This window comes from Bactrocera latifrons, unplaced genomic scaffold (assembly GCF_001853355.1).
Source record: "Bactrocera latifrons isolate USDA-ARS-PBARC rearing strain unplaced genomic scaffold, ASM185335v1 scaffold_126, whole genome shotgun sequence".
NCBI lineage: Eukaryota > Metazoa > Arthropoda > Insecta > Diptera > Tephritidae > Bactrocera > Bactrocera latifrons.
In genome coordinates this window covers 899,188-922,110 of record NW_017534697.1, presented here as the reverse complement: position 1 = coordinate 922,110, position 22,923 = coordinate 899,188, and the positions used below count along the sequence as shown (strand labels likewise).

Below are 22,923 nucleotides of genomic sequence, written 5' to 3'. Positions count from 1 at the left end.
TTACACCCAATCGTTCTAAAGTTGTTAATTTGCAATATATGTGCAACTTATTTTTATAATAAAGTTAATTAATTTTTTTATGTACCGCCACATAGTAAAAAAACATTGACTTCCAAAAATAGTAAGTGTAAGCCATTTTTCAACACATTCAATGTGTATGTTTTATTGAGTATTATAGTGACTTGGTTAATGGAGTCGAATATTTAGGTTTCTTTATAAAATATAGTACATTTTTTATTAAAGAAAATTACCTAAACATTTGTCTTAGGACTTTTTTATTTCCCGTGTATGCTGATATGGTTTAGAACTATTTTAGATGCGAGTTTCAGCAAATTTTCGGATGTTTCAATATGCACACATATCTCCAGTTTACCCATCCCGTTTCTTAAATATATAAACCAGATATATTTAGTTTTAACAATAAGTTTTGTAAACGACAATATTTGAATTAACGTAGGATTGATTTGTTTCTTACTGGATAATTCAGTTATTACTTTCCTGACACAAGTACTTGTGTTAAAAATTGAAAGGTCCATTGCTATTTCCATTGTAATTATCTTATTACAGTGAAGATTTGTGTATTGGAAATACATATATTAATTGAGTTAAACTAAATTGTAGAACAAAAATATTATTTCCATTCGAATCCATTTCGACAGCGTGTTAAAATGGTTTCGATAATCATTTCAAACCACTCAGTGGAAAATTCCGAGTAATCGGCGGTGTGAAATAGCTTAACTTTGGCTTCTGTGGTCAGAGTTGAGCACAAATAATAGTTAATAACAGTTTCGGTTAGTTCTGCATGGCAGTTGCGAAGTGACCATTCCAACACGTTTAAGCAATTCGTGTCGTCCAGTAAGCCGACCAGCATTTGTTGTAAAAATGTTTCCATTTCGCTTATTATGTAGACACGTGCCATTTCGAAAGCTTCAAGTATGGCAATATAATTACCTCTATTCGGTACATTGTATCTTAATTTTTTCGAACGTCGCACAATCAAGTTGAGGAAGTAGCGCAAACCACTCACAGAACATGTGCGTAAATGAATTTCACCTTCATTTCGTTCTCGGAAATCACTATTCAACATTGTGTTAAATACTTCGCTTGTATTGCATAGTAGCTCCTTATTAAATTCAACTATCTGGTCAACATCGTCAACAGCTGAAATAAGTTGCTCCTTGTTGACCTCCGATTTTGGATTATGCCTGTGCACCACAAAACGCATATCACAATTACTGTGCAAGGGCTCAGTTTCATCATTAGCGAACTCTTCATATTTTTCATTGGCACGTGCAGCCTCATTACTGCGAGGCACTGAAATGCCAAGGGTATATTTTGACATCGCGGTTAATGCATCGACTGCTTCGGCAGTAAACTCATCACTATTACCATTTAAAATAATTTGTAACAAAAGACTAAGTGCATTGCCATCGTTTAGAAACTGATACAGTAATCGTTGACTTCTAATTATGTATGCAACGGTAATGGCAGCACGTTTCTGAGCATACTCATCATCACTACGTAAAAAGCGCGCTAGCTCCTCTTTCCCATAATTAGATTCACCAACACATGTTAGCGTCACCAAAAATCCAAATCCATCCTTGTTAACCTACGAAATAATATATACGATCAGTATTTGGACAATTATAATTTTTGTTAGAAAAATCAGACCTCTTCACTCTTCGTTAACTGGTAAAGTTGGTGCGCTATACCACTTCGTATAACCTGAGCAAAGAACTGGCTTTCCCTAAAAMAACCCAAAGATGGTCAAAAATAATGAGAATATTGCAATCTTAGGTATACATATGTAAATTTGAACTTACTGCAAAATATTTGTTAAGGAGCTGGCAAAATTATTGTTTGCACCAAAGGTATTGATGGCTTTAATGAGTGTGTTCATGGTTTCCGATTTTCCTAACTCTCCCCGCTTGTTKACTAGCAGTGTAACGCGAAAGAGTAGATTTTCCAAATGGTCCAAGGTACTTCGTGGAATGTTTCCTAATTGTGGGAGCTTCTGATATGGTACATCTACATATATAAATGAGAAAATATATAATTCAGAGGTGGAAATGCATAGCAGTGTTCATAAAACATACCTTGACTCTGTTCATCATCTTCTTCTCTATCAAGCATGCTGTCTTCAATTGTCTCATTTATTTGACTGGCAATATCTAGTAACCTCATTATTTCTGAATTATCTGCATTATTGCTATTGGGATTTATAGGGAAATTGGGGTTATCAAGAGTTCTAACATTCAATGGCATTGTCTCATTTATTTCAGCTGGTATCGTCTCTTCATCATCTTCCTCATCGCTACAAACAGGTGAATAAGTTTCATCGTCTGATGCATCTTCTAAATTAAGAAACATATACTTATACATATCAAATACTTTCGTTAAGAAAAGTATGCTAGTATTTACCTTCAGTTTTAAATAAATTGTTGCCAACCGGTGACATGCCGCGAGAGCTACACGGGCTGGAAGGTGCATTATACGAACGTGGTGAACTACTGGGAGACTCGCAATCAATCAGGAATGTTTTRTCCTGGACCTTGGTTATCTATAACCAATAAAGTTCGTAAGTTAATAACACATATTTCGCAAAGAATAGTTTCAAATGAGTGACCTCTTACCTTATTCCTTGTTTCTCTACTTTCTTCCTTAGGTAGTTTACGTTTTTTAGAACTTTGTTGCTTTTCTTCACGTTTTTTCTTGTGATATTCGTCGTCACTGGTTAGGAAAGTGTTCAATTCCTCTATAATGACCGGCACCAGGCCTTCCCTGAGCATTAGGTCCATGCTCATATTATCATATTGGAAATTGTTTAGTAAATACAAAATCTGAAAGGTAATGAGGCACATGTAAAAAACAAATACTATTAAATAATTTCGTTGCATCGAGTTAGAAACACAAATATTTCATGCCTTTCTGCGAATTTTTAATTGAGAAAATAACCTGTGACTTTTCCGTATTCGACTGGGAGTCGCGCACCATTGCGATGAGTTTTCGCAAAGCACCAGACCGTCGTATTTTGGAACGATTGCAAGCATCTGGGGAGAGCATACAGATTATATGAATACAATGTCTCTTCTCACTCTCAGTTAAAGGTCTGGACATATTTTGTGCAACAAGCAGCTCACAAGCGGCTACAACTGAATCTGCTGAACTTAGCATATGAAATGCGTCCCATTGCTTTGAAAAATTTGAAATTATTTTCAAAGCCATTCCCCTTTGCGGATTTTCTTCGGTAATAAAGAATGTAATAGGTGCAAAAGTACATCCACTGCTATTTAAAGTCTAAAAATGCAAATATTTAGATATTAAAATTTAGTGTGCTTTGAGAGTTTCTTACTTTCCACGCAGAAGGACCAATGGATAGCGCTGCTAAAACTAGCAAGCACTTAAATATTTCGCCAGCTAAATCCAAAGCGGCTCTTTCCTCAGGCATTGAGTAATCACCTAGAGCGCGTGGTTGGTTTTTCAACATTTCATGATCGAATATGTCACTACGTACACCTTCTAAATTACGCGCTACCTCTTCAAAATACTTTTCGCGATGTTGCGAGTTCTTTAAGCCGACAATAACACTGCCGGCTTTTTTTAAATTTAACAATTCATCCTGTGCTGTAGGAGGAGTATCTGTTTTCATGATAGCTGTTAAAATACGCAATGTTGTTACGAAACCATTTGCAGCAAGAAAGTGCTGTACAAATTGCTGACTTGGCAACAAGAACCGACAAGCCCGAAAAGCCATAAGACGCGTATTTACATCGCTTGTTTCTGTAATTATTTGACAAACGGCTTGAGCAATGGCGGGACAATGAGCCGCAAGCAATTGACTCGCAAATCCTTTAGCGAGATTACCCAGTAATCGGCAAGCACGACATTGTATAACTGGATTCGGAATTGATTTCAAGATAGTGGTAAGAGGAAAAGAAACCTTGCAGTTAAGAGCCTAAAAAACACATTCAAAACATTAGGGTGATATATGTATTTATGGTTTATGTTTGTTGGTAAACTTTACTTCTTTACAACTTTCTTCATCAGTACAACAGTTTCCAAGTATACTCAAGGCTACTTCTAGAATTTTCTCATGTGGTTTATTTAAAAATCGTACCATAGGTGGTACACCGCCAGCTACTCGGAACAGTACAATACCGTCATGGTCCTTTACTACGTCTGTTCGTAATTTTACCAGACCCTTGATAACTACATTTTTGTCCGTGGAAGTTTTAAGCACGGTCAAAATGTTTTCAACGAGTTCTCGATTCATTTATATTTTAATAGCACTTATCTCTGGAATAAACTTTTAATGATAATAATTCACAATGTTGCGTTTGTTTATTAAAAACGAAAATTCACATATTGTAAAGTTGAGCAGAAAAAATTCTTCAAACACGAAAATAGAGATAAACTAAAAACAGAACGCGGAATGAAAGAAGATCATAAAAAGACCATCAGCTGTTTTTGTAGAATACTTATAATTTTTTAGATTTTCCTTTTCGTTGTAGAGTTGATTGCCAGAGTTGTAGAATACCGTCATCTTTGATGGTTGTTTTGGAACTTTCCACCAGTGGTACTAGAAACAATGAAGAGACATCTGCAATTAAGCATTAAACAAGTAAATTAGTTACTTTAAATTAATATAACAACTTTTTTAATAGAAATATTACTTTCAAGCTTTCAAGTCGCTATGCAGATGGGAGTATTTCTCCTCGCATTGTCGTATATCACTCTTTGGATGATGCTGTCAAATTGAAGCCTTTAAATGCATTTATACGATTATCACCTGAAAAGGCCCTTCATCAAGCTAAGGAGTCCCATAATCGATACGAGAATAAAGAGCAATTGGGCGTACTCGACGGAGTTCCTATTGCCATAAAAGATAACTTTTGTACTAAAGAAGTAACCACAACTTGTGCTTCAAGGTAACTTTTAATGTTTTTTATTTCAAAATACAGTTTCCATTTATAATTCTCTTTACCAGAATGCTTTCAAATTTTATACCACCTTTTAATGCAACGGTTTGTGAGCGTCTGGCAAATGCCGGTGCTGTATTAATCGGTAAAACAAATATGGATCAATTCGCAATGGGTTCCGGTACAGTGGATTCCATTTTCGGGCCATCGAAAAATATTTGGAGTAATGATTTAGTTGATAAATGGCACATTGCCGGTGGAAGCTCTGGAGGTTCAGCAACTGCAGTTGCTGCAGGAATATGTTATGCGTAAGTAAGATATAATACTTTCTCTTAAGTCTATATAAATATTGAATTTATACATTAAATTTTATTATATATAAATTTTCGTTTGCTGAATTTTTAATATCAGACAAGCTGTAAGTCGCAGTGTATTTATATTTTTCTTTATACATATATGTACATTACTATCGTTCACCGATATTATCCACAAATATTAATTTAATTGTCATTAGATTTTATACTATACGTTTTTATTCGGTAAAATTGTTTCCATTTTATTTTGATTAAGGATACAATTTACTTGAAAGTATTATTTGAGTTTATTTTTTTTTTAGCAATGCTCTAGCAGCAACACTATCCAAATTACATAACAGCAAAAAGTTTTATTGCCAACACAAATGAATTAGTTTTGTTAAAATTTTAATTATATATACACAATTAAATAATAATTTCCACATCGCCTAATTCTTCGTCCGATGGCAAATTAAATGATGCAGGGTCTACGTAGTTGGGATTTACTAGATCGACGCCTGTCTGTTCTCGACGACGCAATTCTAGATAAGCTTCACGTTGCGCCCAATCACGCAGCTGCGGATCAGGCGAATATGACCATAGAAAAGTTCCCCATACCAAACAAAGTGTCACTGCTGTGAAAAAACTCAGCTTTGTTGTATTGCGATCATTTGTTTTATCCTTGTAGTCGAATCCATAGCTCACCCAGTTTTTGGGGTTGGGGTTGGCAAAATCCTCTTTACTGCTTGGTGTAATAACCGCTGCAGTGTCATCCTTTTTCTGGGAAGTTTTAATGGAACGCGATAAGCTTAACGCCATACTACGTTGCAGCATGCTGCGATTAGCCAATCGAATTAACACCGACATTTTTTATTGAAAATTACGCGAAAACTGACACAAATTTTCTTCAATAATCAGTGTGTTTAGTTATATTTATTCGCCTTTCGGAACATGACATACGCGACAGAGCATATGCTAGGCAAAGTGGCAAATGTCAAATTCAATTAGTGTTGCCAAGAAATCGAAATTGTACACATACCAATTAATAAGTATAATGTATTAAATATGTGTTTTAAAATCGCTCGACAAATTTATTGGCAAATATGCACAAAATACATAAACTATTTATGTAACTTATGACTAAAATCCGTTTTCTTAACATGTGATTAAGCGCTTAACCAGAATTCCATCGGCAACATGTTGCAGAATGATTTTCTCAATATCTGGTTAGCTGAAAATCTGTAAGAAAAATCAGTTGCACAGGCGGCGTTCAGACGGGAACTCTTTTGTCGCTTTTGTATATGCATATTGCATACAAAAAGGAGTAATAACAATTAAATTTCCGAATATAATTTAAATATTCCTTTGAAACTGAGTGCCGTTGAAACCATGAAAAGAATTTAAAAAAGGAATGACGAAATACGTAGTAGCGAGCCAGCCGAGCTTATTTCCCGCGGCAGTTGCATGTAAGTAACCGGAATGAAGCCGGATATTTATTCGGCCAAGGATTATCAACTCGGTACCGTTCATCGAAATTACTTCAGGAATGTTTCTTGCTGCTGCAATAATAACAGCACGAACGCCACGGTCTCTTTTCTCGTCGTTCCCTCGCAAACGAAAACCGGTTTGGTTCTGAACTTGCACATACATACATACATACATACATGGTTTTGCTTGTTCGCAATGCAAGTTTTTTCAAATGTTTTCCCACACATTCACAATAATCCAACTATCTGTAGGTAAGCTCACTACAACTTGGTGAAAACGGTCCTGTCAGTTAAAACTATAATCTACTTAAGCTACCAGGGGTTAAGGATAATATTAACCTGCTCTACAAAATTTATTTCGATTTATAGCACCGAATTACGCTATATAAGAATTCGGTGGGAGTTCGGTTATTTCTAATAACAATGTTATCGAGTTGAATTCGTACAAGAGAGTACGAATAGGATACCTCTTTAAAGTGGTACAGGCACTATCTTCATTCCAATTCCCACAACAGTAGGATCTACGATGTCGGAATTAACCCGAATTTCATTCGGCCAATTGTTATTTCGAAGCTCTAACCTAAAATGGTAATATAAAAGACGAATGCTGCTTATCAAAGCATAAATGTACTCAGAGGGCGGGTGGATGTTTGGCAACGCATCTAGACCTTTAAAAGTCCCATCCTGAAACCACATCGACTGAAAACCCTCTCAAACCACCATATCCTCCCTGAAAAACCTGTCACCTTCATGATAAGTTGTAGTAAGTAGTCACACTTAAGTCATCAATATTCTACTGCACTCAACATAAAAATCATGAAATAAAAGCATATATTATATTTTTAGTGCTATCGGATCAGACACGGGTGGGTCCACACGCAACCCTGCGGCGTACTGTGGCGTTGTTGGTTTGAAGCCTACATATGGTCTTATATCACGTCATGGTCTCATCCCGTTGGTAAACTCTATGGACGTACCCGGTATTTTCGCACGCAGTGTTGGTGATTGCCTTGACGTACTAAACGCAATTGCTGGTCCAGATGACCGGGACTCCACAACAATTAGAAAACCATTTCGAAAAATTTCCATGGCAGTTAATGAGGAGCTTGATCTTCGAAATGTACGTATCGGTATACCGAAAGAATATCATTGCGAAGGGCTCTCTAGTGAAGTATTAGAAACATGGATGAAAGTGGCGGATTTGCTGGAAGATAGCGGAGCTCATGTGCACCAAGTTTCACTACCGAACACTTCAGCAAGCATATTCGTATACTCCATATTGAACCAATGTGAAGTTGCGAGTAACATGGCACGATACGATGGCATCGAGTATGGACATCGTGGCAAAATTGATAGCAGTACGGAAGAGTTATATGCGAATACGAGAGCCGAAGGTTTTAATACGGTAGTAAAAACACGTATTCTCTCTGGAAATTATTTTTTGCTGCGCAAAAACTATCATAAGTACTTTGAAAAGGCACTGCAGGTCCGCAGATTAATTGCCGAAGACTTTAAACGCGTGTTTGAAACTCCCAAAAATAATGAAAACATAGTAGATGTTTTACTCACTCCCACCACTTTGACGGATGCACCATTATATAATGATTTTGTATCGCAAAGCAACCGCGATCAATGTGCAGTGCAGGACTTTTGCACACAACCTGCCAATATGGCAGGAATACCAGCTATTTCCATACCAATACGTCTTTCGAAACGTGGCCTCCCAATTGGCCTGCAATTGATGAGTAAGTCACTAAACGAAGAAATGCTGCTACGAGTTGCTAGTTGGATAGAGCAGCAAGTAGAATTCGACTGTTTGGCTAATAAACAAATTTATGCTGCTCGCAGTTAAAACGGCTGTTAATCACTTTGAAATGGATTTTATTTTTATTTAATTAGTTTTTCAATTTAATTAGCTCCGAAGTAATTATTTGTTTCATAAATAGCTCCGTTAAGCATGAAATAAATATAATAAAATCTGTAAGTGCTTTAATATTGAGATTTTAACTAACCGTTGCGTTTTACTTGTAAAACAACATAATTAATTATTTTGTTGAACAAAGTGATTATTAGTTGTTTTGTTAAACCCTGTATTTGTACATACGAACTATTATTTTGGAAGTCTAATCATAGTACTGTGTTATGTTTAGCTTGCCTGTTGGACTTTTGCCGTTGTATTGTATGGGACTGTAACGAAACTAAAAAGGAATACAGTTTTAATAGTAAAAAGTCATGACATCTTCGTTACTTGTTCATTGTCAACTACCAACCTTTCCGAAGTCTTCTCAATCTCTCTAAATGCCCATTATGTATACTGCGATTCAATCGGAACGTTCCAGCCGCGCCTTGGCCAGTTATTTGTTGAAACTTGCCAGTTTTGATGCTAAAAGCAATGTAGCGTGATACTTGTTTTGAAGCTGAAATTATTTTGAAATCTTTAAAGAATCAACTTATAATACAATGTGCTCAAGACGCACTTCTGTAAGAGTTATAAGGTTGTTCTTCCTTCAATGACTTTTTTACGGCGTACAATGAGACGCCGCTCTTCTTTCCAAAGGTGTGCGAAAATATACATCCGTCGATTATATTATGCAATTTTATTTGAGATTTCGAATTGTTTAAATTATTAAATGTAGCGGAGATGTTATCCGATGTTCCTCCTTCTCTCTGATTAGTTCGTATCGTGGAATCCTGCCCCATATCACTCATATTGACCAAAACAGAACGCTGAAATTTTGGTAACAAATTATCTGCATATATTAGTAGTAACAAAAAGAACTTGAATTTACTTTACTGAGAACATTTCGCTGTCGAAGTATTTTATTATGTTTAGGAGTAGAGTGACCAAGATTTCCCATGTATGTTTTAGTTAATCTACTCTGCATTTGATTTGAGCGAGGAGAAGACTGACAGACATCACGATTGCGTAGTTTATGCACCATTTTGTACGTTGTTTCATCCAAATTACATAATTATAATTTAATACTCAAACATGAGAATGTGCTAATATTTGTACTTCCCAAAACCAAAAAAAAAAATTTTAGTAAACCACCTCAAATGAAAGTGAAAATTTAGCAACTATAAATATTTATTATTGACATATTATTCCGTTATCCACCTACCAACTATGCATGCTTATGCTTATACATACATATACTCTATATGTATATAAGTAATCAACATAAACGTACATATATACATAGATAATAATAATTTGTATTGGGATTTGATTTTATACTATCGAAACATATTGCCGTAGAGTATAATAGTTTTGTTCGCCTAACGCTTATTCGTAACACCTAAAACTAAAAGATATTATGTACATACGTATATAAAACTAAAAAGTTGTCGAAACTGGATCTTGGCTTTTGAAGAAAATATCGTCCTGATGTATTAATGTTTTAGTCTTAATGGTCTTAACTATAACATTTCTAGTAATTTTTTTGAATACCAAACCAATTAATTTTTACTTGCAGGAATACACTGTCAATTAATAAATTTTTGTCGTGAACAGAAGTGCATATTTGGTTGCAGTTCTATTCTACCATTCCCAATATCTAGCAATTGTATTATTTCTGAGGGTGGATCAGTTTGCAATGGCTCGCACATATTTATGGTAAATTGGAGTGCTTCAACACATCACATTCGTTCTTCCAGGTGACCGGGCTGTCGGCGATCACCAACCAGTGGTACGAAAGCACCACCCACAATGCTTCGAGAATATTTGCGAGCCATACTGCACTCATCTCCAATTATAATTAAACTTTTTATCAACACGCAACATGTATACAAAAATTAACATACTGTACTCTCGCAGTAGCTAAGTGTTGTTATTACTATTGTTATTATTATTATTTTTTTTTTTAGTAATAATATACTCAAATTATTCATACATACTACATACATGAATTTTGAACACATGCTTATGATTTGCAATATAATGCTTTTATTTTTGAATTCTGTTGACTTTTAATAGAAAGATACATACATATGTATGTGCATATATCCTGTGTACGTCTGCTGGTGCTGAGCTACCTTCTCATCAATTTCAGCCAAATCGGTTCAGCTGTCCTTGAGATATAAATAGTGCAACTAGCGTGACATTCTTTTAAATAGAATATAGATGTACGTATGTATGTATGTCCTTTCGTAGAGTAGCCAGTATGCGGATGCATTTAAATGACAATGCGCTGAAGACGCCACTATGCATTGGATCGTTAACTAATTTACAAGGTTAATACAAAAACACATTGGAGACTCCTATGAAGTACCAAAGTGAGGAAAGTAAAACCTCATGAAAACTAAAAGTTATTCACCTTAAAGTTGAATGCTTGCAAGCCTTTAGCGCAATCACAAATGGTTTAGAGGTTTACGAGCTTTCAAAAACGCTCGTAAATATATACATACAAGTATACATACAGATATATGTAAGTATGGTACGCGTATTGTGCAACATGATTAATGGCCGGCAGTTCACATTTCCTTCCACAGAATCGTTTGCTCCCAGTTTATAGCCACACTTTATCGTGTGATATGAGCTGCCTGTCGACATTTGCTAGGCAATTGATTGAAATCTTTCGACAGAAAAAACATTTAATGTAGTTACGCAAACTATTTCGGCTGAATTAGATTGAAACTTTGAAAATGAAAAGAGACGCATTGTTTGAAAACAAACTAATATTGCCGGTTAGTTGAGAACGCTATCGTTCTTTGCATTTACTGATGGAAGCTATTGGTTAAGGTCAGTGCAAAGTATCCTCAGGCAAAAAATTGTGTAGCTTAACTTTCGGAGTTCTCGGCGGTATTTACATACATGTACATTTGTATGTACGTACAAGTACATATGAGCAGTAGTGACATATCGGCTAAATGTTTTTCAAATAAATGGTTGATCAAGCTGACCACTCTGCGTTTTCAGTGACATAAATAATTTAACAATTGTTCATGACATTTGGTATCCAATGCACTCGCCAGATTCAAAGAAATCAGACTTTTTTTTTGAAAGAAACTCCTTTCTCGCTCTCATTTCTACAGTAGGTGATGGCCACTTAACCACTTAACGCCTACTTCATTGAGCTACTTTTTCTACCGTTGCTCTGCACCATTGTCAATGTATGTAGCTCGATTTGCGTAACTGTCGGTATGTAACTACCATTCCAGTAATTATTTACTGAATTTCACTTTCTACGATATGTTTACATACCATATAAGTGAATGGGGTCACGCCATCAGACATGGCTGATTATGTCGAATTATGCCCCAGAATAACTTAATTTGACTTCTTTTACTCGACTTGGCAATTATGTATGTCGTTTCAACAATATACAATTAAAATAATAAATATCTACCTATATATGTATGTACATATGTAGAGATTTGTATATATATCCATACATAAAACGTTGCTGGATTTGTTTGTACAAATCTGTTTCAGTTTTTTTTTTTTTTTTTGTTAAAGTGTATACAAACTGCGATAGCCCATGACGCAGACCTCGCATATTCAATGCAGTACCGATTGATTTATCAATAATTGCATAACACCGGCAATTTTACTTATAAATGAGGGTAAGAATTAGTGAACACTATAACACAGCAGCTCTTAGGAGTACTCCCTAAAATACTCCCCTGTAATGTCCGACTGGACCGATATCAACAACAAAAAGTGATTTCTACATAATATAAAAGACATAAATGTTTATGAAAAAAGGAATTTACTGTACACTTCGACGTTATGTAAAACTGAAATATATGTTCGTGTCATTTGGCATCAAGGTGCTAATTGTTTCACACATTTTATTTGATTTTTGATTGTTTTGGAGTACTCTCTTTCCAATGTAGAGTATATTCCACACGAATACTCGCAGCACGGGCACTTTTTACAGGTAAGTTCTCATATGAATATGTTGGTACAAGAATGTATTGTTATTGTAATGAGGGATAATGCTTTGCACAAGTGTTTCACCAAATGGTGAAATCTATTGAAACGATCATGCAAGAATCCAAACCTATTTTTAAAACCTCTTATGATATATGATATGTATATATCTCAGCAAATAATTAAAATTACGCTTCCACCTTTCCTTCCTTTGAAAACCTTCCGATTTGGTCACTAGCCCACTGTATTCAGTGTCCATAAAGCAGTTCACAAAAAAATTGGCATATTTGTGACTCGCAGTCATTAGTAGACACAAATTTTTAAGTTGAAAATCAAACTTCCCCATTCTTACTAACTCTCAACCACGATTTTTTTTCGGCTACTATGTATGTATATCGCGACCGGAAGATGTAATATGTTATGATCTGTTAGAAAATGGAGTATAAGGATTCAGTTCCTTACAACAAATGAAATAGTGAGTCACATTGCAACTACATATACATTACTTCAATGCAGTTTTGAACTGAAAGTCCTACTTCATTCAACCTGTGATTGAAATCATCCCATATAAGTCAATAACAAATTGGCGCGAGCTTATTTCGATATCTAAATGCATAATTCTCATCTTCTAACATGTGAAGGTGTAGTTTATATAAATTATATAACTACTGTATATATGTATGATTTATTGTTGTTAACTGCAGATATCACATGAAAAGCCGATAGAGGGTGATTGAACTGCTGTGTCTGCGCCGTGGTTGGATTCACAAAATCAACTTCTTGCCACACGCTGTTGTAATGCAGCGTTGTATGCAGCAGATTTGGCGGCATTCTTAATCAGTTAAAGCCTCAGTTACCCAACACAAGCTAAGTTTGCTCCTTTGTTTTGTTTGCTTTACAGCTATAAAATAGTGAATTCGTATGTATGTATGTGTTTGCAAAGGCATATCTTTTGAATTGCTTTCAATTAGCAGAGAATCCGCAATTATTACAGCAGACAATGCTTATCTTATTTAGATTTGCTCCTAATAACGCAAATTTGTGTTTGCAAGAGTGACACGAACTCCAGCAGCGACGAAAACAATGGACTTACAGCGGTGAGTGAACCGAAAACCGGCAACTGTGGGTTATCTACAAGCATGCACACACACACACACACACAAAGCCACGCGTCCAAATGTTTTCTTGTTTCAATTAGTATATCTATATAGAGGAGTTTCCAATCAGGGCAACTCGGTTTGGAATTAAATGAACTTAGACGATTACCAGACGCTGCATTTAAAAAACCGCTTCGTTAGATATTTGTCTAATCGGGTAATTTGTTGGAATATATGGGGTCCTTGCAACAACTAAGGTTGACCGAACAATGCCATCCACAAATCCACAGGTTGAAAACATCGGTCCATCCCAATTTAAACACCCCCATTTATATGCCGCGGTAGCAGCTCCGGTGTCCAGCAGGTAGATTTTCTGTTGCATTCTCTAATTCTTCTCATGTATAATTGCAAATTCGCTTAAAATGAAGTCTACGCCACCGTACAAGTTTTTGATTAATTTAATTATTATTAACATTATGTAATTGCGCTGCAGCTTTCTGAGTCGATCGTTAGGAATGCTGTAATCTTGCTAGTACGAGTAAGAGCGTCTGCTCACTGCAGATTAACAAATGATTTGCGAATTGTAACAGTAATATCACTAATGTACAGTGCAAATATTCTGGTTTAACGGCTTGGAAATGTTGAAATCGTGTTGAAGCTATTCCACCTAGACACGATCCGTTACGGTTCATTAGGATCATGCACTTACGTTCAGATAAGCAGACAAAGATGGGGAAATGCGAAGGAAGTGCCAGTTATTTTAATTTAACCTCATTTGGTGAAATAAGGCACAGTTATATCATTTCAATAGTATTTCGAACATTTTGGTTTATTCCAGGCAAAATAAAATGGAATAGAATTTCTGCTCATGAAACTTTAAATTGATGTAATTAATTATGTGACTATTTCAATGAAACCAGAACTTTGCTTCATCACTTCTTGGTCAAGCAGATCCTTAAGTACCTTCTTTCCCAACCTGACCGTCCAGCAGCAACGGCGAGTTTTACAGCTTGACCATACTCGTCGAACTTAACATTACGCATACAGATACACTGTAGATATATCTTATTAAGCAAACATAACGGCCGGGTACTGATGAATTGTCATACTCGTAACCTTAATTAATTTGCCTTGGATGCCTAGAAGTGTCGCTAAGGTCACAAATATACATACAATCATTTACGAACAACGGAAATTAGTAAACGTTAGCTTGCCATACAATTTGCAAACAAAACTCACTGCTGAATATTCGCTGGACTGAACTAGTTACGTACAATATCCCAGTCTCCATGTTTGTACAAGTGTGCAATTGCACTTGTTACATCAAAGCAAAGGAGAAGATGGCAAACAAAAATAGAAATACGAACTCATCAAGTGCAGGTTTCCATTTTTTAACGCAGCAGTCCAAGCGTTGCAGCATGAAATCTGATGCCTGATAACTTCAGTAGTTGAAGCCGCAAAAGCTGTCAGCACGAGTGGCGCAGCTCACAGCGAATGGAGACCGCATAGGCGTCGAAACACCAATGTAAAAGACGTAAAAGACACTCGAATCGAGAAAAGCCTACTTGCGAGCTAATATACATATGTGCACACAATCTACATAAAAACTATAGACAACTTTTGGCATTAGCAGTTGCAGTTTTGCCACCTCAACGTTGGCGACGACACGCCGCACACCCCACTTCCACAATGGGTGTATGTTTGTAGAGATGCATATGTGCATACTTATTTAGAAGATGACTTGGCGCTCCGCTGCACACGTGGAATGACACATAATAATTACACAGAATAATTGAGACTTCATTCCGCTTGCATGTATTTATGAGCGCATATGCGAGGACCATTAACCGATGATCGGATTTTCCAACTGAGTCATGAATGTTTATTGCTCAGATATGCACTCGTACTTACGCATGTGCTTCTTTGCTTCTAAGGAATGTGAAGGAGTAACAGGAAGTGTTGTTCGCTGCTTCCTTCCAGCTCTTGTCGAGGAAATGGATGGGTAGATCGAATAAGGCTCGAGTTTTGGCTTTAGACAGCTCAGTTGCTCGCGTCGAATAGTTTTCTAATTGTCACAACTTAATAAGCAGTGTCATGAAACTCAAGTGGCTCAACCTCATTGCTTTAGTGGAACCGTTTTATTCAACAGGAATTCAACCTTGCAAACGAACACCATTAAAATGAGTAGGAGGGTGGCAACGGCAAATAAGGAGACAAATGTGAGGTAAAATACCAATATATATATATTGTATTGCCACCTCAACGCGTGTATATATATATATATATATATGCATGCTCATGAATTTGGGGAATGTGCCTCAAATTATAGATTTCGATTACACCAACAACCATACTTATGTAGATGTTGAGGAACATTTAAGGTTTGTCTCGGCCGCGACTCCTATCCACGACCAACCTGGATTAGTCACCCTAGCCCTGTGGTACAAACTGCCAATAACTCTAGTAACTTCCACTACCAGTAATAAGAAATTCTTTTATGCATCACCAGCCAAACCAATACATATAGTATATGTATGTAGTCAAATTTTGACCACCAAAAATGTTCAGCACTAAGACGTTAGCCCTAATACGTCTAGTTAATCAGCATGTACAATTGAAGCACGGCATTTGGCATTTTCTTGCTACTCTTGATGTCTCCGACGTTGCTACCACATTATTTCGGAGTGTCGTGGTCATAAGCACGCATCTATATGTGTATGTAAGCGTACATGAATTGCCGAAGCCACCTCCAACACCACCAGTAAGTATTTGAAATGTTTTTCCTACTCTGTTCGACTATTGTCGTCACAGACCGAACGTCGAATGTCTCGTACCGACCGTCACCTGCCGCTGCTTGTCTGTTTGCAGCTTATCCGTGTGTGGTGTGAAGATGTCGGCCGCTTGCGGCATGGCTAGACAAGCCTTCTTGCGTTTGCCATGAATTTCTACTTTTAAGAAAAACAAATTACAACGCAAATCTCATTTATTTGCCGCAACTCGAGGCGTTCGCACCAAATATTTAACCTTAAGCGTTATTGTGACTCTTCGGAAGCAAACCGCGTTTCATTCTCGAGTTACAAAACCAAAAACAGTATTTAAATTGATCAGTCCGAGTAGTTGCACTCTTATCGATATTGACGCGATCATTGACGCCATTCCTCTACACGGATTTACAAGAATAAAAATAAAATAAATAAAAGTTAAACTTCAGACATTGTTACAAAAGAGATTGCTTCAAAAATAATGAAAAAGTAAGTGAAAATAATAAAAATTTATGCATAGATGATTTATAAAATGTGAATATTTCGAAAAAGATGTCTCGAGACATTTAGAGCTTACTTTGGCCTGTCGCCGAATAAAATATTTTAGAATTTGTGTGATCTAATGAACCGCGGAGAAGCGCAAATAACTAGTTCAACACTATCTAAATTAAAGAATCATTCATGAAATTCATTGAAAAACATTAAGCAATATTTTTGTGGATTTTATAGAAATCGGTTTTTAACTAATAGTTTTTATGTCAAATTATAAGAAGAGCTTTCACGCCTTCATTCCTTATCAAAATTTTATATAATGATATTGAAAAATTTAATGTGGACTGAGCAAATAAAAACTGGCTCTAATTGACCAAGTTGCTGTAAAATGATATCAGCTTTCAAAATATGTATGTATATTTGTACATCCAAGTTTGTCTCTTAAGTCTTTTGTTTTCTACAGCTACCCCATTTACTCTAAGTACAGATGTAGGCAGTTAGGTTAATCAAATAATTGTGTTTTGAAAATATTTTAGTCTTTTTCTGGTTTACATATATAATGGGTTCAAAAGTGAAATAAGGTCGGGTATTCCCCCCTATGTAATTATTTTATTAGACACTTGACAAACTTGCATCACACTATTAGAATATTGCATACAACCAACTCTCAAAAACAGTTATCCACACGTGTAAATATCATTTGAAACACATGCATGTGAAAGCAGAGCACGAATTGCGACAAGGTGAACGATTTGATTTGAATAAATTTAAGTGAAGACTCCACACAGAGTCAGGTGTGTAGTCCATGGTCCAAAGAGGCCGAACCGGCAAACACGATTTTTTTTTTAACCAAAATAACATTTAATTAAAAAAAGCAGGTTAATATTATAACCACCACTAAAAATAAAAGAACAAATACGCATATACATAAATAACATAGGTACATATAGTTTGTAGATATGTACATGTATTTTAGCAGCGAATATGGTAGCCAAATAAAGCAGTTTGTGATCAATCGTTCAGGTGCTGTTCATTAATCACAAAATATGAGTACAGCCGTAAGCGATGAAATTCGATACCTACACTGATACCAATACTGATGGCCTTAGATCACTGGAGATCCGAGTGAGAAGCTCCGACAGTTTGTTTAGCCATTAAATGGGTGGGGAGCATGCAAGCTGACATTACTGTTATTTTGATTTGAGCAAATACATGAGAAGATGTTCGAGCGTTGACTGTTAGCCGAGTGATTAGCCTCTGGGCAAAATAAATGCCGGTTGGTGGTGATTTCTGCGTGGCGAAATGTCGCTACGCCTCAACGCGCGCATTAATTAAACAAATTAAACTCATTCAAAATATATTACTTCTTTTAAACGTGTAATTATGTAATCACGAGATTTAGTGCAAAAGTATTTGAATGAAAATATAAAATCTCTTTCATTTTCTTTTGTCGTGCATTTCCTCCAAATTTGCGCACACAATTAACATTTCATTCTCTATAATAAACTCGTAAGTTCACAAACGAAACGTATACACCCATTCATGAACTTACATATGTATATGTATAATGAGGGTATTTACTTGTGAACACAAGTAAATAATTGAAAGTTGTGCTTTTTGGAAATCATTATTTCATTGGATTATTACATATTTGTATGCATGTGTGTGCTCAAACCCTTGTCTATTTTTTTCCACCATTTGTGGGCTATGGGTCAGATCGAATCAACGAATGATCAGCAACTCTGCTGCCGACGGTCTGCACAATTTCGGCGGCTACACCTTGGTTGACACTTCATCAACGTTACCAAATTCGGTGAATTGCTTTGAGTGATCATTCAGCATTGTTCTCTGACAGGCGAAATGTATAAATATATGTATGTCCATATATATTATTTTTATTATACCCCGGCACACATTATGTAATAACAACAACGTTTAAAACCAACTAGAGCTAAGATCTATGTATGGCGTTAAATTGAATGTAAGATATGATGATACAAGTAAGGAGAGCAATATAAAAGGTTTGTTCAGGTTCTGACGATCTGCATCTGTCCGTTCATCATATAAATTAAATAAGTAACAATTGTAAAAACCTAATTCGCATGAACTATATTGCCAAGGGAAAATACCTTTTGAATGTATTATTTCCACACATTTTATTTTAAGATGATCGTGTTAAAAATGCTGTCCCATACATTCATAAATAAGATAAGAGACTACAGGACTATAAATGCGACAGAGCTAACAGTTGTTCTGAGTTTAGGAGATTATGGCTAAATGAGAAGGATCAAAAAGTGAAAGCCGGTAGTAATTAAGTTTGATACGAGCTTTTATAATTTAAGCTTTTAATAAGTGTAATTGTAAATACATATGTACATATAGTACATGCGGATATACCTTACAAAGGGCAGTGAGAATGGAATCGGCTAAAAAATATCGGACTGGACACTTTCCATAGCCACTTTTACCACAATTTTTTGCAAAACATTATACTACAATTGGATTTAAAATGCCCTCACTTTAAAGCTATGGTTTTATACATTAAAATCATACAATTCATTATTTCTTTATATTCAATTCTTCAAATGTTCCACATAATCCGAAATGATTTTTAAGTACTTTTCTCTTTTATAATATCAGCTTATCTCTTAAGCAAAGCGAATAAAGTTTCTTTTTTGCCAAATAATAATACTTTATTTAGTGAAAGAAACCCTCTCCCGTGTAACACATGCGATGCTACAAGTATATAACATGGTAAACATCTTTACATATTTTTATTAATTTCAGCATGCTATCTACACATCAACAACTAACACCAAATAATCGCTATGCTGTCATCATCGCGATGCCCGCCATAATCTATGCTCTGCTCTTCACACTGCCAAGCACCCTCGCCGGTGGGTATACAATCAATACAGATAAGCTCTCAAAGCCCACCTCAGCGATGGCCTCCAAAGTTCTATTTCACAGCCCGTTATTGGCAAATATTTACAAAGAAATGATTGTATCGTCGAAACCACTAAGTCTGCGCAAATACGGCAATGGTTCCAAGGTGAAAAAAACAAAAAAGGATTCTAAAATTTATTACATACCAATACCTCCAATGCCATACCGCTATATTCCCGGAGTAGGCTTCGATTACCAGCCCATGAAAATTAAACCTATAGTACAGGAAGAAGCGTTGCCATCAAGTGGTATGAATCCTTTAAATGAAGCAGCGCATACGAGTTCGTCGAATGCAGGAAAAGTAGCCACCACCGTAGATCAGCATACCGCAACGAACCAGAATACCAAAAATAACTGGCATAGGCCAGTAGATAATGGGAGCACAAACTACAAAGTTTCGAATAGAAAGGAAATTGACATATTGGCAAATAGACCGCTAGACTTTATAGGCGCCGACAGTAAACTCTATCTCATGGATCGCGGAAATTATTACTTCAGTGGGCGGCCATTTAGACTGCAGGTGGCGCATGCGCAACCAAAGAATCAACTAACGTCACTTAATCTTAAATCAAAACTATACTTTAATAAAAATATTATTTATTAAATATATTAGATATGACGAATAGATCTGTTTTAGTTTCTTATGTCGGAGAAGAAAATTTTCTCTTCACATAATTTCTTTGTTTACACTTAAGCATTTTTAAATCCATCGAGCTTGCGAGTCCATACAAACATTCATATAGTAAATTTACTAACTGACCTAACCAACCCACTCGCTTCCTTTTCTTTTGAATTACACATAAAATTTGTGAAAGTCAAGCGCCGATGAGTTTTCTTTTCTTAACAAATCAAAAATATACCTAGGTACACGCTAAAGTACAACAACAAAAGATACAATTATGGACTGAGAAACAGTAAGCAAGTGTTATGTCTTAATCAATGCTGAAAAATACTGTTGCATAAGTAGCAATTTATCAGTTAATCGAGAGGCGGTTTACTAGATTTGCTCATCAATGATTTATTTAATGAGCGTAAAAGTAACTGTGAAATTGTGATTAGCTTTCAATTTTAAGTTTAAGGTGTGTGTGTGGAATGTAGTAGCAATAATAAAAATATATTTAAAAAGTAGGGTAGGGCTAAGTTCGGGTGTTTTGCTATATACTCTCGCAACTTACAAGGAAATACCTTCAGGTGTATATTATTCGCCGAAATTATGATTAGGGATATGAGGTTTAGACCAAGGTCTAGACCAACTAAATTCATTTTATGTAAGCACTAAGCCAATGATAAAATTTTATATCTTTTAAGGGAGTATTCTACTCTAGAAATCAAATTTTAGGCAGTTTTTTGAATTTTATTAAAAAAAAAAACCAAAAATATTTTTACTATCCATTTTTTATCGTGTTTTTATTGATATCTTAAGAATACAGAAAAAATATATTAAAAATTAAAATAATTAGAGGGGGTGTAGAGACAAGTGTAAAAAAAAGTTGCGCATCCTGGTGACATTGATCTTGACTCTCCTGGTGGTCTGAAATTCTTAATCAGTAAGGATGCTGTTATAGTCCCTATTTCAGGGAACACGAATTTTTATTTTTTTTTAAATTGCGACTGCCTGAAAATAAAAATCATTGTTTACGTTTTTTTTTTTTTGAAATTCCTGAAACTTTTTTTAAATATTAAAAATAAAGTATTAAGGATTATATAAAGGTAAAGGATAAAGGATTATATAAAGAATGTTCACACAAAATTTCAAGTAAATCGGTTGTATAGAACTTGACATAATGCCGGTACCGTGTGAAAAAAAGTAGTTTCGAGAAAAACGCGTTAAAAAAGTGAGTCTACCTACCTACCGGGCTAGGTACTGCGTCACTACAGTAACTGTAGCTCTTAAAATAATTTTAATGTTTAAAAATCCTTTGGAGGATATGTTCTTAAGGGTCTAAACTTTAAATATATGAAAAAAAATCGAATTTTTCGAAATTCTTGAGTAGAATACCCCCTTAAGAAAAATTTTCCTCGCGCTCACTCAATTTTATTAAGATAACTCATATAACATATTGGCTGAAATACATACGTATTTGGGGTAAAGTCAGCCGAAAGGTCGAAAATCTTCCTATTAGATGTGCTGGCAAAGTAAAGGACTTCGAATTTCATTTATATATCGCACACATTGGCCGATATTTTAGGTACACGGTGAAATACACTGGGTTCCGTTATTTGACATATGGGTCCTTAAAAAGTTATAGGCCGATTAGACAATTTTTGGGCATGCGATTAAAAACCTTAAGGGCACTACTTATGAAGAGTTTTATACCGATATATTGATTGGTTCTTGATTTGTATACTGAACAGTGAAGGAATTAGATAGAATTTAAAGTTGTGCTGCATGGATAGTAGACGTTGTTGTGGTTCGCCCATTCGCACTATAATATAGAAATGCAAAGATAATGTTGCAATCTTTCCATTCCTATATTACATATCGAACTAAGTTGAAATTGGAGAAGTAAGTCCGAAGACATGTGATTTCACCTTGATTTCTAGCATTTATTAATTGTGCAAATCCGGGTGATATAGCTTGAGTGATTAGGGCGATAAATAATACATCAAACATATTCGGTTGCAGCATTTCCTTTTAAATGCAATTTTCGAATAGTTTCTTCTCCTATTTGATCTTCTAATGATCATCCATCAAGCTAGTGATGGATGGATTTGCTCGAGGCATTGCACCTGCAGAGTTCACTATGGGAGATAAATGGACGAACTAGAACGATTTTAACACAAGGGAAACAACATTAAGCAAAAAATGCTAGTGATTCCGATAACACATGTGTGGATGAAATAATGTATTCCATATTAGTGGTGTAAATACGATATTATTGCATAGAAACCGGTAAGTGGCGCTACTAAAATATGTTACGAGTAATATTGACTTTTTGCTTGAATGTGTTTCGGTTATACATGAGAGTGTATGTATGTATATAGCAACGGTTGTTATTTAAGAATTTGTTCGAGAATCTCCTATGCAGTTATTGAACCAACTTTACTCCAA

The 22,923-nt window shown here is 35.6% G+C and overlaps 5 protein-coding genes across 6 annotated transcripts; 2 read left to right on the top strand and 3 right to left on the bottom strand.

The window, feature by feature from the left end:
• Window positions 1-126: 126 nt before the first annotated feature.
• On the bottom strand, window positions 127-4,760 carry LOC108978712. Of its 2 annotated transcripts, none has more exons than XM_018949113.1 (10): window positions 4,674-4,760; window positions 4,025-4,600; window positions 3,353-3,955; window positions 2,956-3,297; window positions 2,634-2,840; window positions 2,422-2,560; window positions 2,097-2,354; window positions 1,824-2,028; window positions 1,672-1,747; window positions 127-1,609 (listed from the first exon to the last, which is right to left on the bottom strand). In XM_018949113.1, exons 2-10 carry the CDS (start codon window positions 4,271-4,273, stop codon window positions 632-634), a joined length of 3,057 nt encoding a protein of 1,018 aa, XP_018804658.1. In that variant the 5' UTR covers window positions 4,274-4,600; window positions 4,674-4,760; the 3' UTR covers window positions 127-631. The 2 variants fall into 2 exon arrangements, with proteins under 2 accessions (XP_018804658.1, XP_018804659.1); XM_018949114.1 differs by having other exon boundaries at window positions 2,097-2,351.
• On the top strand, window positions 3,835-8,710 carry LOC108978713 (glutamyl-tRNA(Gln) amidotransferase subunit A, mitochondrial). Its single transcript, XM_018949115.1, has 5 exons — window positions 3,835-3,923; window positions 4,512-4,621; window positions 4,681-4,928; window positions 4,988-5,227; window positions 7,546-8,710. The coding sequence occupies exons 2-5, from the start codon at window positions 4,589-4,591 to the stop codon at window positions 8,549-8,551; spliced, it is 1,527 nt and encodes a 508-aa protein (XP_018804660.1). The 5' UTR covers window positions 3,835-3,923; window positions 4,512-4,588; the 3' UTR covers window positions 8,552-8,710.
• On the bottom strand, window positions 5,430-6,191 carry LOC108978717 (NADH dehydrogenase [ubiquinone] 1 beta subcomplex subunit 11, mitochondrial). The gene has a single exon (XM_018949122.1). The coding sequence runs from the start codon at window positions 6,077-6,079 to the stop codon at window positions 5,639-5,641; it is 441 nt and encodes a 146-aa protein (XP_018804667.1). The 5' UTR covers window positions 6,080-6,191; the 3' UTR covers window positions 5,430-5,638.
• Window positions 8,711-8,765: 55 nt separating the features above from the next.
• On the bottom strand, window positions 8,766-9,793 carry LOC108978716. The gene is made up of 4 exons (XM_018949121.1): window positions 9,489-9,793; window positions 9,177-9,426; window positions 8,970-9,116; window positions 8,766-8,897 (listed from the first exon to the last, which is right to left on the bottom strand). Exons 1-4 carry the CDS (start codon window positions 9,639-9,641, stop codon window positions 8,827-8,829), a joined length of 621 nt encoding a protein of 206 aa, XP_018804666.1. The 5' UTR covers window positions 9,642-9,793; the 3' UTR covers window positions 8,766-8,826.
• Window positions 9,794-16,673: 6,880 nt separating this feature from the next.
• Window positions 16,674-20,494, top strand: LOC108978696. Its single transcript, XM_018949094.1, has 2 exons — window positions 16,674-16,922; window positions 19,713-20,494. Exons 1-2 carry the CDS (start codon window positions 16,915-16,917, stop codon window positions 20,473-20,475), a joined length of 771 nt encoding a protein of 256 aa, XP_018804639.1. The 5' UTR covers window positions 16,674-16,914; the 3' UTR covers window positions 20,476-20,494.
• The last annotated feature ends 2,429 nt before the right edge of the window (window positions 20,495-22,923 follow it).

Bases quoted from the DNA above. Each gene is read 5' to 3' on its own strand.
- LOC108978713 (XM_018949115.1), top strand. From the start codon at position 4,589: ATGAAGAGACATCTGCAATTAAGCATTAAACAA. The intron at 4,622-4,680 runs GTAAATTAGTTA...ATTACTTTCAAG, and splicing joins TGCAATTAAGCATTAAACAA to CTTTCAAGTCGCTATGCAGA. The intron at 4,929-4,987 runs GTAACTTTTAAT...TCTCTTTACCAG, and splicing joins ACCACAACTTGTGCTTCAAG to AATGCTTTCAAATTTTATAC.
- LOC108978717 (XM_018949122.1), bottom strand. From the start codon at position 6,079: ATGTCGGTGTTAATTCGATTGGCTAATCGCAGCATGCTGCAACGTAGT.
- LOC108978716 (XM_018949121.1), bottom strand. From the start codon at position 9,641: ATGGTGCATAAACTACGCAATCGTGATGTCTGTCAGTCTTCTCCTCGC. The intron at 9,117-9,176 runs GTGCGTCTTGAG...AAATAATTTCAG, and splicing joins ACCTTATAACTCTTACAGAA to CTTCAAAACAAGTATCACGC. The intron at 8,898-8,969 runs GTTGGTAGTTGA...ATTCCTTTTTAG, and splicing joins ATTGAGAAGACTTCGGAAAG to TTTCGTTACAGTCCCATACA.